We start from the raw sequence: 13,519 nt of genomic DNA on the forward strand, positions 1-13,519 counted from the left end.
ACTGTTGATAATAATGGCATATGGAAGAAGAGAAGAGAAAATGTCTTGATTTTCTAAAAAGGAACAAAGATGGATTCCAAAATGCACCTAAATTACAGTTCATTCTGTTTCTCAGACTGCCTCCCACTTCCTACTCTATTCTTCTTTCTGAGCAATCTTGCCCAATTTTTTCTCACCAGGGGAAAGGGGAGTGAGTGCACAATTAGCCCAGGGGATTGTGGCTAGGTTTCATGAGTCTAAGCTGGGCAAAAGGAATTCCTATCCAAGACAAAGCAGTGCACCTATTGTTGAAAGGGCAGTCAAGAAAATTCACTTGGAGAAACTGATTTAAATATTGGACAAGCAGGGTATAAGGATCAAAAGGGACCAAGGGAAGGAATAGGCTTATAGGTCAGAAAGCCAGAATGTGAGTGCTAAGTTGACATTAGGCCACATGAAGGTGGATATGGAGTTCACATGAGAAAGGAGTGCCAGGGTGATTGCAGAAAACCAAACCAAACTAAACCAAACCAAACCAGCTTCTCCTCCCACAAAAGGCCCCAGACAAAACCCACAAAAACCCACATCCATATTGGAATGAGCGATACCAGCTTGGTCTTTATGTAATTGGGTGTGTGATTCACAGGTGGCTCAGACCAAAGGTCAAGGAAGACCTCATTATGGAATTCATTTTGATGGATTCTTAGCTGGTTAAACAGGCACACTCAATGTAAAGATGAATTAATTAGTTAAAGAATGAATGTCAGCCTAGATTATGTCTCTAGTTGAGTGTCTTAGCCTGTCACATTAAATGTTTTTTATCAGTGACTTAAAGGAATGCACACTTGTTAGACCTGCAGGTGAAAAAATTTAGGAGGAATAGCTGATGGCAGATTCAAGGTTTTAAAAGCAGAATACTCAATGAGACCCAAGGATCTAGGTCTTTGAGTCAAAGATAACAACAATGGGACTTTTAGGAAGGATAATTGTTGAGTTGATAACTTTTAAAAACAAAAGTAAATACATTCTCCATGTTTAAAAGAGTAAAAAGAGAGATGAAATTAATTTTAGTGATATATTTATTTATTTAAATTTTTATTTTTTATTATTATGCTCAATTAGCCAACATATAGTACATCATCAGTTTTTGATAGTGATATATTTGATCAATAAATCCAATATATTATCACTTCCAACGCAAAATAAATGTAAAATCATTAATGAGATATTTTGCATTTTTCCTTTTAAGTCTTTACACTAAGTGTGTATTTTACTTGTAGCATATTTTATTTTATCTTTTAGCACATTCCATTTTAGACTGGCTATAGTTCAAGTACTTGAGAACCACACAGTTGGCTGCCATATTGGACAGCGTGGGTCTAAAAGGATATTGGTCAAAAAACTAACAATGAATAGCTACTTCAGTTGTAAAAACATTTAGTTAATAAACTGTAGAGGTCTGATACGATTGAATGCTTGTGGCTTGGCAACTCTAAGGGTGACATGGCTGTAAACACTGATCTGTGCACAGGCTGTAATTGTCAACTGAGTTGGAACTGGGAAAAATTGCCTATCTCCATAAATCTAGTTTGAGTGGAGCAGAAAAGACATACTATAACTTCTTATTGAGGAATAAGTGAACTAACTCCTTTGTGTGACTATTGATGTAAGACTTTGACCTAGACTAGGAAAACAATCTGTAGTTTACCATGAGACCTAGTCAGATCAATAATTAAAATTATATTTCAGGGTCACACAGGTATATGAGACTCCAGTTTCCTGAGGCTCTGTCAAAGTTTCTCTGTATGCTCTTCCTTTTAGCTGTTTGTAAAAGTTCCGGAAGTCTGTGTTGATTTAGTGTGTGCCCAATGTGTGACTAAGAGTTAAAAGTGGAAGGTTCGAATGCAGGGAGGACAGGGAGTGGGATGAGGGTTCAGAAGGACAGGCAGCATGTGGTTCTCAGACTATGTGGGCAGACATGGGGAGAAGGGAGACCTTAGCTCAGAGCTGGAGGGTGTGGGATAGGAAGCAGATGGAAACTTCCTGAACAACAAAAGAGGCGATTGAGTGAGAGGGAGCAAGTGTGGGGCTCATCATGAAGAGCAGCCTCTGGTTCCACTGGGGCCTGTGTTGAGGGTCCTCGGTCCCCAGATACTCTCCCATTTGTGGATGGCACGGTACCTGAAACTCCTTCGGATTATGCTTCTCTCCAGTGTCTTCTACTAACATACAAATATGCTTGAGTGAGCGACACACACAGTGGTGAACATTATTTATAGATCATAAACATGCTTTTAGATTCAGTTGTTCTCCACGAAAGAGAGGGACTCTAGATCAGAGAGGAATTGTGGGTAAGGAGGTTATTAGTGCCCGAGAAACATCTTACAAGTTTTCTGGTCTGTTCTCTTCCTCTTAGCAGCCTCTCTGATCCCTCCAGTTTACTGGTGTGTTTGCTGTACATGTTTCTCTGACTTCCTTTCTCCGTATGCACACCCCACACACCAACAAACACATTCACAAACAGCGGCTTTCTTGGGAGGCTCAGACTCAGTATTGCCAGGCAACTGGCATCGTTCTCTTCACATACTATGGACACGTCTCTAGATTATTGTATATAGTGTAACTCATTTTAATTAAGTGTAGGATAGAATAAAGAATGGAAGTATAATTTCTTGAGTTGATCTCCTGTTAATGCAGGTTCAAGCTATTTTTTCAAGCATTCTTTCAAATGATGGCATCCCCAATCTTCTTCCAGAATGTAGAAGGTATTACATAGTAGGTTCCTCTACTATTAGAACATTATAGATTCTGATCTTGTTTTAAAAAATCTCTGACCTTTATAATAGCTTCCTACAATTGGAGGTTCTAATAGCACTCCAGTGGGAACAAGAAGCTAATGATTGGAGGATCTAGGGCAATGTCTGTTTCTATTTTTATATTTAATTATTTTATATTTTATTTTATTTTTATTATTTATTTATTATATATTATATTCTACTTATAGAAATATATTTTATTTATATACATATGAATATTTATATAAATATTTTTAATTTAAATAAAAATTTTTTAATTTTAATTAATTTTTAATTAATTAAATTAATTAAATTAAATTTTAAATTAATTTAAATAAATTAATTTAAATAAATATTCATATTTATATAAATATTTTATAGAAACAAATTTATAAAAATTTATTTATAAATTATATGTAATAAATATAAAAATTTATAAATTTATAAAATTTATATTTTTGTACTTATATTTGTATGTTTATGAAAATATATAAATTTATAAAAATTTATATAAATATTTCATATTTCTATTTTATATTTAATTATATTAAAACTATTTCTATCTTAAAAGGTCTTTTAAAAATAGCTTTATTCAGTGGAACCTGGTTCTCAGAGGGTGAACTGTCCTGCTCCTGATTTCAGCTCGGGTCATGATCTCAGGGCCCTGGGATCAAGCCCCGCCTCAAGCTCCATGCTGGGCGTAGAGCCTGCCTAAGATTCTCCCTCTATCCCTCCTCCTGCTCACACCTGGACACAGACACAGACACACACACACACACACACTCTCTCTCTCAAAACATAAAATAAATAAAGTAGCTTGGTTGAATGACATGTAATAAATTGGACATATTTAGACACACAATTTGGTAATATGGAAATCATCAGCATAATCAAGATAATGAATACATTCATCATCCTCAAAGCTTCCTGGGCGCCTGTGTCACTGGTCCTCATGGCTCCTCCCCCTCTCTCCGCCCCTCCCACCAGCTATTAATGATTGGCTTGCAGTCACCATAGTCTACATTTCCTATAGTTCCACCACAACGGGATCCTGCAGTAGGTACTCCTTTTTATCTGGCTTCTTTGACGCAGCATAATTAGCGTGAGATGCTTCCACACGGCTGCACATTATCAGTGGTTTATCCTTTTTCATTGCTGAGTGGCCTCTTGTGGCATGGGTACGCCACGATTTGTTCACCCATCCCCTTGGTGATAGATATTTGGGGTGTTTCCAGTTTGGGGATCTCTACAAATAAAGCTGCAATGAACACCCACGTAACAGTCTTCGTACGGACAGAGGCTTTTATTTCTCACAAATACAGAGAAGCAGAACAGCTGGATCGCATGGTAGGACTAAGCTCACTTTTTAAGAAATGGTTCTTTGTTTCCAAAGTGGTTGTCCATCTCAAAAATATTCATCATCTCCTACAGAGTCATGGTCTGAGGATCCCTGAAATAATGTGGTTTTTAACACTGAGATAGATCCGTAATTCTATGGGTTGAGAAATAGTTACTGATTGCCCAGTGTTTCTGGCATTGTGCATGATAATGGCGAGCGACCAGCATGGGTGAGGGGCGTCCCTCCCTGGCCCAGACTAGAACATACCTGGCTACTAGAAGAAGAGGTAGAAAGTCAGACTTCCAGAAGTGCTAACGGCCGGGATAACACAGAGAAAACTGAGATTCTGAGGATGGGAAGGAGACTCTCCAGGGGCAATAATTCAGACAGACTTGCAAAGTTATAGGTTAAGAAAGTGAGAGTGAAGAGGGTCTATTTGAGGAATCCAGACATCAGCTTATTTCATTTATTCATGACACACAAACATATTTTATTTTATCTTTTATTTTATTTTTACTTTTTAAAGATTTTATTTATTTATTTGACAGTGGGAGAGAGTGAGAGAAGGAACACAAGCAGGGGAAACGGGAGACAGAGCAGCAGGCTTCCCGCTGAGCAAGGAGTCCAGGACCTCGCGATCATGACCAGAGCCAAAGGCAGACGCTTAACGACTGAGCCACCCAGGCGCTCCACATACATATTTTTTAATACCCGCTATGTCCTTCAGATATATCAGTGAACAAAATCAAGATCCCTGCCTTCATGGAGTTTACATTCCGCTGGGAGAAACACAGTAAACTATAAACCTAGTAAGTAAACGGTCTATTAAACAGCGGTAGGTACTATGGAAAAACAGCAGGGGAAGTGTGATTAGAAGTGGGGCAGCCAGTTCTAATTTCAAGTAGGAGATAGTGGGGTATGTTTAGAATCTAAATATAATAGTAGTATACCTATATATGTTATACAAATTCTAAAATTATTCGAACATGATTAAGAATCTGGTTCCCAAACCACTCTGAAACCGTACGTTCTTTGGCTGCTGCACTGACACTTTGCAGCCAGTAGGGCGCAAATGAGCCATTTCTGAGAAAATTAGGATGAGGGTGGGGGTGTGAGAGAGACGTCGATAATTAGGTACACACCCTCCCCCAGGTGTTCTGCAGGGGCAGCTCCATGAAGGGTACTGGCAAGACAGGCGGGAGAGTGTTACTGTGTGTCCTGGACCAAGACAATTTTGCCCTTGGCTTCCCTTCCTTAGCACGTCCTCACCCAGCAGGGGTGGGGGCCGAGCTGAGAAATGAACTTCAGCCCGGCGGTTCACACGATGCCTGTCACAGCTGAGTGATGGTGGAAAGAGGCAGACCTGTGGGCCTTGTCTTCCGGCCCTGCAGCGAGATTTTGGGGGCGCTGCGCGAGGATTCCCGCAGTTACACTCAGCGCCCCGGGTCTGTACAAAAGCGCCCCCCCCCAAGCCAAAATGCCTTCCGTTCCCTTGTAATATTTAAGGCATAACCAGTATGTAAGCATTCACCTTGACGTTCGGGTTTGCGGATCCTTCCCACCCTCAGCCTCTGCGAGAAGATCGGTGACCATTCCTATCTTTTGGGCGAGAGCCCATCCTGCCGCCCTTTCTGGAGCCGAGCGCTGCCCGCCTTTTTCCAGGGCAGGAGCTCCGCGAGGCAGGGAGAGCCGCGTGCGGGCGGGCAGGGGCGCGCACGCGGGGGGCGCCGCTGGTTGCGCATCTGGCGCCGGAGCGCGCCCCTTGCGCAGTGCCCGCCACGGCCACGGCGGAGGGTTGAGGCTCCGGAGCGTGCGGGGCGCTCTCTCCCCGCGCGGGGGCACCAGAGCCCTCGGAAGTGTCAGGCATTGCGGTGCATTTTCCCAGTTCCCTTTTAAATGACTGCGGAAAAACAGACTCTCCGAGCCGCAAATGGGGAAGAAGGATTCTCAGACAAGGCTTGCGAATGCCCCGCAGCCATCGTTTAACTGCGCCTGCAGAGCAGTTACGGTTTGTCACTCGACCCTCCCGGATTGCCTCGTTTGTCCCTAGTGAGACCCCGAGGCTCTGTCCGCGCCGGGCTTGTCGGTAGCTGGATGCATGTCGTGCTCTGGGCAGCGCGGGCGCAGGGCACGCGTTCGCGCACACCCGCGCACACACGAAATCGCGCAAGGTACGGCAGGGGAGCAAGGGCTCGGGGTGCCCCGCGGGGGCGGGGGTGGGCATCGCGGGGAGTGAAGCGACAATCTGGGAACGGCTGAATCCTGCCAGATTGAAGGATGAGAGAAAATGACGCGGCGCCACACATCGGACAGGCCAGGGTTGCTGCCGCGCATTTAGGGAACCCAATACGCGTCAGGCGCGCTCCCTTCCCCTCACATGTCTCTATTTCCCCGGCGTGTGATGCCGGAACACGGCAGGAAAAAGACCCACTTAGAAAGCTAGAGTTGCATTTGGAGACTCCCCTCCCTCTGCAAAAGCACCAACAGGAAGACCCTCCAAAATCACGGATCCCCAAATAGATGGCCCGGAATGGGGGCGGCTATCCCTGGTTACCAATGCCGAACACGTTTTGGTGTTTACAATATTTATTTATTTTTAGACTGGCTCGCCCTCCCTTTTAGGCAGGATGGGAAAGGAGAACGCAGCGGGGAGGGAGAGGGGAGGGAGGATTCCTATAATAAGAATCAGCGCATTTTTCAGAGCTGAACCGAGCCCGGTTTCCATTTCAAAAAAGGAGACAGCCTCTACTGCGATGGTAGAAGAGACCGCGGTGTGAATTAGGGACTGAGAGGCGTCGAGCCGTGGAACGGTCCATCTTGGAGGTACCTGGATCTCAATACACACACACACACACACACACACACACACACACACACACACACACACAGCCGCGCGCGTCTACCCAGCCAGGATGTGTGCGTGTGTGCGCGTGTATGAACTCCCACATGCTGCTGCTGTCTGCTCCTGGCCAGTGGCACCGATGCCTCCCTCCTCCCCGCTCGCCCCCAGATTCCCCTCCCCTCCCCGTTGCTTTTGTCTGGAGGGTGTTATGGGTTTGTGTGTGTATGAGCGTGTGTGTTTTTGGATTTCAGACTAATTTTCTGGAGTTTCTGCCCCTGCTCTGCGTCAGCCCTCACGTCACTTCGCCAGCAGTAGCAGAGGCGGCGGCGGCGGCGGCGGCGGCTCCCGGAATTGGGTTGGAGCAGGAGCCTCGCTCGCTCCTTCGCTCGCGCTTTCCGCGCTCAGTGCCCGGCGGCAGGAAGAGCCTGCACCCAGGCGCCGCCGGCGGGCGGTAGGCGCCGGAGCCCGGGTGAGCAGCACGGACAGTGCCCTCCGGCGTCTCGGCCCTCGCCGTCCCCCGCCCTCCCCCCCACCTCCCGGGGCGGCCGTGGCGGCTCCCCAGGTGGGACGCGCCGCGCCGCGCCACCTGCCCGCGCCCCTTGCGCCCAGCGGCCGTGGCGGATTCTGCAGCATCATTGGGGGCCCCCGTCGCGGAGCCATCGCCGCCGGCGGCAGTCTCCGCGTCCCCCTTTAAAGGGTCCTTCGCCCGGCCTGTGCCATGGAATCCTGTCTCGGGGACCCTTGCCCTGTCTCCCCTCCCTCGACCTCAGGCTTGTTGGGGGGGGGGACATCGGTGGTCCCGGCAGCTTCAGTGCCATCGAGGGGCAAGTTTATTTCTGGGGCTGGAGCTGGGCGTGCATTCATCCACAGTTCCCTGGCTGGGGTCGGGGTGGGGGTGCGGCGAGCGCGCTGTAAGGGGTCCTGAGCTTAGTCTCACGCGTATCTGTTTGTCCTCAGCCCCGAGGTGCGTCCCGGATCCCAGTGCGCGTCTAGCAAGGAGCCTGCGTCCCGGGGAGTGCCGGCAGCGCCGCCGGCCGGTGCTCTGCGCGCCGGGCCATGCAGTGGCGGCCGCGGCCGAGCTCGGAGCGGCGGTAGCGCCCCCTGTGAGGCAGCCGGAGATGCCCCGGCCACTGTAAACGGTGCCGACCGCCAGGACACGCTCAGCGACGGACACGCTCGGCTCTGCGCTCCCGCGACAGTCACCGGGGCGAGGGAGCGGCGAGCGCGGCACAGGCCGCCCGGCAGGGGCAGGGGAGGCCGGCCGGTGCAGCGCGGGGACACGTACTCAGTCCGACTCGGGCTGGCACTGGCGGCTAGGGATGTCGTCCTGGACGAGGTGGCATGGACCCGCCATGGCGCGGCTCTGGGGCTTCTGCTGGCTGGTTGTGGGCTTCTGGAGGGCCGCTCTTGCCTGTCCCACGTCCTGCAAATGCAGCACCTCCCGAATCTGGTGCAGCGACCCTTCTCCGGGCATCGTGGCATTTCCCAGGTTGGAGCCTAACAGTGCAGACCCTGAGAACATCACCGAAATGTGAGTTCCTGGAGGTGCTCTTCCTCCTTCCTTCTCTCCTCGCCCCTTGGGCTGGGGCTGGCCAGGCATGTCTGTCTGGGACATGAATGTTATCTCAAGTCTGGGGAGAAGTCAGACATACATGGGAGATGCAGGGCTGGGCCATCCGTCAGTTACCTGTTTATCTGGCTTGGGGCTGCTAACGCCGAGAGAAGGGGACAGTTGAAAATAAGTTTTAAGTATACTGTATGTGTCAATAACATAAATATATATGTTCTTTTCCGGGAGGGATTCCATATACACTCTATTTCAAAACCCTGCTGGGTGTGCTTTAGGCTTTCCTTATGCAATAACTTAGTTTTGGACATTTTTCTTTCCTAAGGTGCTGAGTGTATGTTGGGTTCTAAGTTCCAGTAATATTTACTAGGAAGGAGGTTAAAATAATGAACTTTTGGAAATCTGTGGAAGGAGGTTAGAGTTGCCCCCTTAACATCATTCGCTGAGGTTTGGAGTTCACTGGTTTCCCTTTCCATTTTATAGATCAGATTTTTGTCAGGAGATGGCATCCAGAGCTGGCCTGGAAAATGGTCTGTAAGAGGAGAAGTTCTGAGTGTTGAAATGCGCTCTCTTGAAAGGGAAAATGTGCTCGTCGGAAGCCTAAAAGCCTGGTCTGATTTAATTTGGACTTGACTTCCCAGAGATATAATTTTGAGACCATTTGGATTATGAATCTCAATTGGCCATTGAGTACTATCCCAGGACTAGGTGGGATGATCAAGCAGTGTGTAGAATGCTGCCTTCAGCATGGGACGGACCCCTATGTCCCTGGAAATGTCTGAGCTCTGATGCAGAAGCCAAATCATGTATTTCTGTCCTCCTGTTCTGAGGGCTTGTGACAAATACATTACCAAGTGGGAATTCACCAGTGCCTTCCCCAGCATTCCCTGTCACCTCTCCTAGAGGTGTCTTTTCTCCCCTTAGGGACTTGGTCGTTGCCTGCATTTCACTGGCATGAGATTTTATTCATCCGTGCAGAGGATCATAAGGCAAAGTTTCTCCCGGTTTTCCTTACAGTGTTCCGTGCTCAGATAGGCAGCCCTGAAAGTAGGGCTTGGGCTGTGGCCTTCCGGTTGGCGAGTGCGCATGCTTTTTTTCCTCCCCAGAAAACGCACACCCTGTTTCTGCCAACGTAGTTGACTGAGATAACCTGTTTTTAATGTAAGTAAGAGACCTTCCTAGCCTCTGTTGTTTGTTCTGCTGGTGATGCTCATGTTCTAAGGCTCGGGCAAAAGGAAATGGCAGCAGCACAGAGGGGAATGTGCAGGCCTAGCAGAGCTGAGATGTGCTGGAAGGAACCAACTGTCAGGCTGGATCCAGGAGGCTGGGATCTGGGTGTTGTGTTTTTTTTTTTTTTTTTTTTTCTTCTTCTTTTTTGGCAAGGATCAGAGCAGGCAGAGCTGGAGAGGAAGGGTGGGTAGGGTCCCAACTGTGCTGGCCCTGGTTGGCCTGGTCAAAGTGTCTGTGGCCTTTTATCAGGATCTGTGTCTTTTTCATGAGATGGGGAGTCCGTAGTCAGATGGAGGAAGCCATATGGAATTCAGAGCCCTTTGGACTATTTCGAGACCAGGGAGAGTGCCTTTATACAGTGAGACGTCTTGTTTTGTTGGTGGTGGTTTTGAAATTCTGTATTCGATGATGCATCTATAATGAAGGAGGAAAGGAGATTGAGCCAATCATTTTCACTGTAACATTTTTTTTTCACTGTAATATTTTTAAGGCCCTAATCGGGAAAAAGGAAAATAAAACTCCCTTTAAATATAAAAAACACTGTTTTAAACCTTAGTGGTCTTAGCTGCCTGGTATTAATGAAATCAATAGATTTGAGCTGAGCTTTCTTCTATCAGCTCTCACAACTGCTATTATTTCTGTAATACCTGATGGCAGGTTCCCACCTCCAGGCTTTAAAAAAAAAAAAAAAAAGGATGCTTTTTTATTTTTACCAAAGTGTTTGTTGTCAGTGGCACTCCTCATTTCTTCTGTTATTTATTTATTTTTTTCTTTTGGTTGGAAAACCCACTGAGATCGAGACCATGGGGAGGTGTGTAGGGTTAGTGTTTGAGATGGGGAATTACGTTCCTTAGTGACACTAACAGGGCTGCTAGATGTGAGTTCTGGGAAAAAGTCTGTGCTCAGCTCTGCCCCTCAACTTGGTCTGAGCCCAGCGGGTTTGTGCGCTAGGGGCTTGTGAAATGTATCGAAATCCTTGTTTGGAAAGCACTTCATATGATTATTTTGAATTCTGCTGTTTTGATATCAAAATGACATCAGTGGATGAGCTTGTTTCCCTGTCATCCATATATGACACCATCTGGCTCTTTTTCTTACATATTAATATTTGTTTGAACAGCTTTTGCATTCTTGGCCAGTGGATACCAGCTACAGTTGGAACCAAATTACAGTTTTTTATTTTTTATTTCTTTTTTTACTTTGTTATGAGACCCAATGGTATTCCTAAAATAACCTGGTTGAAAGTTCCAGTTTAAGGGTGCTTAGCTGAAACTTCCTGTTTCTCTTTTTTTCAATAGGAAAAATGGAAGTAAATAAACTATAATTAGAACTTGCTGAAGCATCAGTTTACTATATCATTTAAAAATGGTCCATCAGTTAATATCCATACACTTGGGGAAAAGTACACCACGGCGCTCTTTGCGTTCAGAGAGAGCCCATGGTAGAACATTCTAAAACTATGTGCATAGATTTATTAAGAGGGAGAGTTTTATTTTTTTGCTTCTACGTGCATATTTTAAGCCAAGCTGACATTTCATTTTTAGAGTCATCGTTTGAGCCTGTTTTATCAAAAATTTTGTCCTAGTAATCTGTCTCATACTCTTTACCCACCAACATGATCTATTTCCCTACATCTCTCTTCTCTCTGTCCACAGAGACCTGCCCAACATCACACTGCTGCTTACACCCACTTCTGTTACTCTGAGATGGTTATACCAAAGCCATGCTAGATTAAATCTAAAACCAGTACCATCGTCCCATATGAGTGGGATTCAAGAATCAAGCCTGTTGTTGGAGTTATGTAACTGGCTATTGGATCTCTGTTGTATCAGATGCCAAAATGTACTGCAAAGGACAAGTTCTGTCTCAGTCAAGTGCTAAAAGACATGGCTAAGATACAGCATGCATTTTTTTTTTTTAATTGAGGTCAAAAACACCTAATGTTAAGTGTACCATCTTAATCATTTTCAGTGTATCATTCAGTAACAGGAAGTGTTAAGTTTATTTATATGGTGGTGAAAGGGGGCATTTGTTTTTACATTGCTCCTATTTTATGGAGTTCAGTGATGGCCTTTTTCCTCTGAATTTTTTGGGGGGTAGTTTCTGATTTGGGGGTCATATTTGGAGACAAGTGTAATATTTTTCCTCTTAGTACAACATAAATAGCTTTCACTGCCAGAGCCTCTATGTGCAATAAATTGTTGGCTTGGTTAAGCGACTGTAATGTGATGTCATTAATACATTGATTTTGGCCCCCTCACCTTAGTAAGCTTTTCCACTGCAATTAATTGTACTAGAAACAAATATCTTGGCATTCAGAAGGATTCGGTGAGAGGCATCCGTTTTTATTACTCTGATGTTTACCTCTCAGCCCCTCCACTGGGGGTTCTAGAACTGTGGATTGTGCTTTCCATGCATTTAAGATGCACAGTTAAGTTTTGAGTGTGGTTACATAAGCCACACCGGACTTGTTAATAAATAAGGCAGTCTAATTTGCATCATTAACACAACTTGCAAGTTGGAGTTGAAAACACGCAATCTTCCTGGTGTAGGTATTTACAGAATTCAGCTCAGTACAGCCATTTGAAGCCTCCTTCGTTTTAGCCCTTCAATCTCTGCATTAAGGAGGATTTCATTACATTGGGTAAAACAATTAAAAAGGCCCTCGACCCTTCTGACCCTACTTTCTCCCCCTCCCCCTTCCCATCACCTCTCATTGACTATACAGGAAAATGTGTTTGATTTTTTTTTTTTTCTCCGAAAAGTGATATTTCCTTATGGGAATTCAGAGCACTAGAATTAGGGGAAGGGCCTGGGTTATGTGTTATTACAAGCAAGTAATGGGAAGTTGAGATAATGTGGTCACAGTTCCCCAGAGCTGAGTCTAGTTCTGTTTAAAATCTTTCACTGTTTCTATCCCATAAACCTCTGTTTGTGTCTGTTTCAGTATTCCCTTGTAAAGACGTTTTCTAAGCTGAGAAGTTGGCTGGATAGCTAAGAATTGAGGTCTCTTTCTCCCCAGGAACATTCTGTATGATCTCTTTGACTATATCTGGGTCGTCAGAGTATAAAACCTAGAGTTCTTGTTGAGCTGGGGAAGGGGAATTCCTTTCTTTTCTCTTTTCCTTTTGTTTTGTTTTGTTTTTTGTTTTCCTGTTTCTGTTTTTGTTTTTGTTTGGCCTTTGGTACTAAGCAAGTGCCTTCAGTGTTAACTCATTGCTCATCTTGGCTATTAGGGGAAAAAACACTATTAAACTGGTACTGAACACCACACACTGACATTAGCCCTCAGACTAGCTTACTATGTCTCTAGAGAGCTTCTTGTAGCTTCCAAAGCCATAGGGTAGAATGTGGCCTTGAACCTGCTGGCCCTTGGTGCACTGCCAAGTTCTGGTGCCTCTTGGAGTTTATAGAGCAACTGGATGATTTGGGGGAGAGATTATTTTGACAGGCACTTTTTTTTTTTTTTCATTTGGTGTGTGTGAGAGAGAAAGGGAGAGGGGAACCCGTGAACCTTGGGTTAGTAGCTGATTGACCATTTTCATAATCTACTTGGTCTAGTTAGTTTAACTCCCTAATCCCACCCCCCAGGTGGCAGAGGTCTGAGCCCTGCAGTGGCCTGATCATTTTCACTCCACATTTGATTGCTGATCGATCTCCATTAAAGAAGGCAAAGATCTCACATAATCAGGGTGCCTTCTTACCACTTTGGTCTCTGGGCTGTCCAAGGGACCGGGAAGTCAGTAAATATTGATCTGGGCGATGAA

General features: G+C 45.6%; 1 protein-coding gene across 4 annotated transcripts in view; it reads left to right on the forward strand.

The window, feature by feature from the left end:
• Positions 1-6,814: 6,814 nt before the first annotated feature.
• Positions 6,815-13,519, forward strand: part of NTRK2 (neurotrophic receptor tyrosine kinase 2) — a gene marked incomplete at both ends in the record, with an annotated part of 320,362 nt that continues 313,657 nt past the window's right edge. For 3 of the 4 annotated variants that reach the window (XM_080819658.1, XM_080819659.1, XM_080819660.1), the window contains one exon: positions 8,275-8,486. In XM_080819658.1, coding sequence (XP_080675784.1) covers positions 8,275-8,486 — 212 coding nt within the window. Of the gene's footprint in view, positions 6,937-7,206; positions 7,425-7,912; positions 8,487-13,519 lie in introns of those variants that run through there. The other variant, XM_080819661.1, reaches the window with a different exon arrangement.

Source organism: Martes martes (genome assembly GCF_963455335.1).
Source record: "Martes martes genome assembly, chromosome: 12".
Lineage (NCBI taxonomy): Eukaryota > Metazoa > Chordata > Mammalia > Carnivora > Mustelidae > Martes > Martes martes.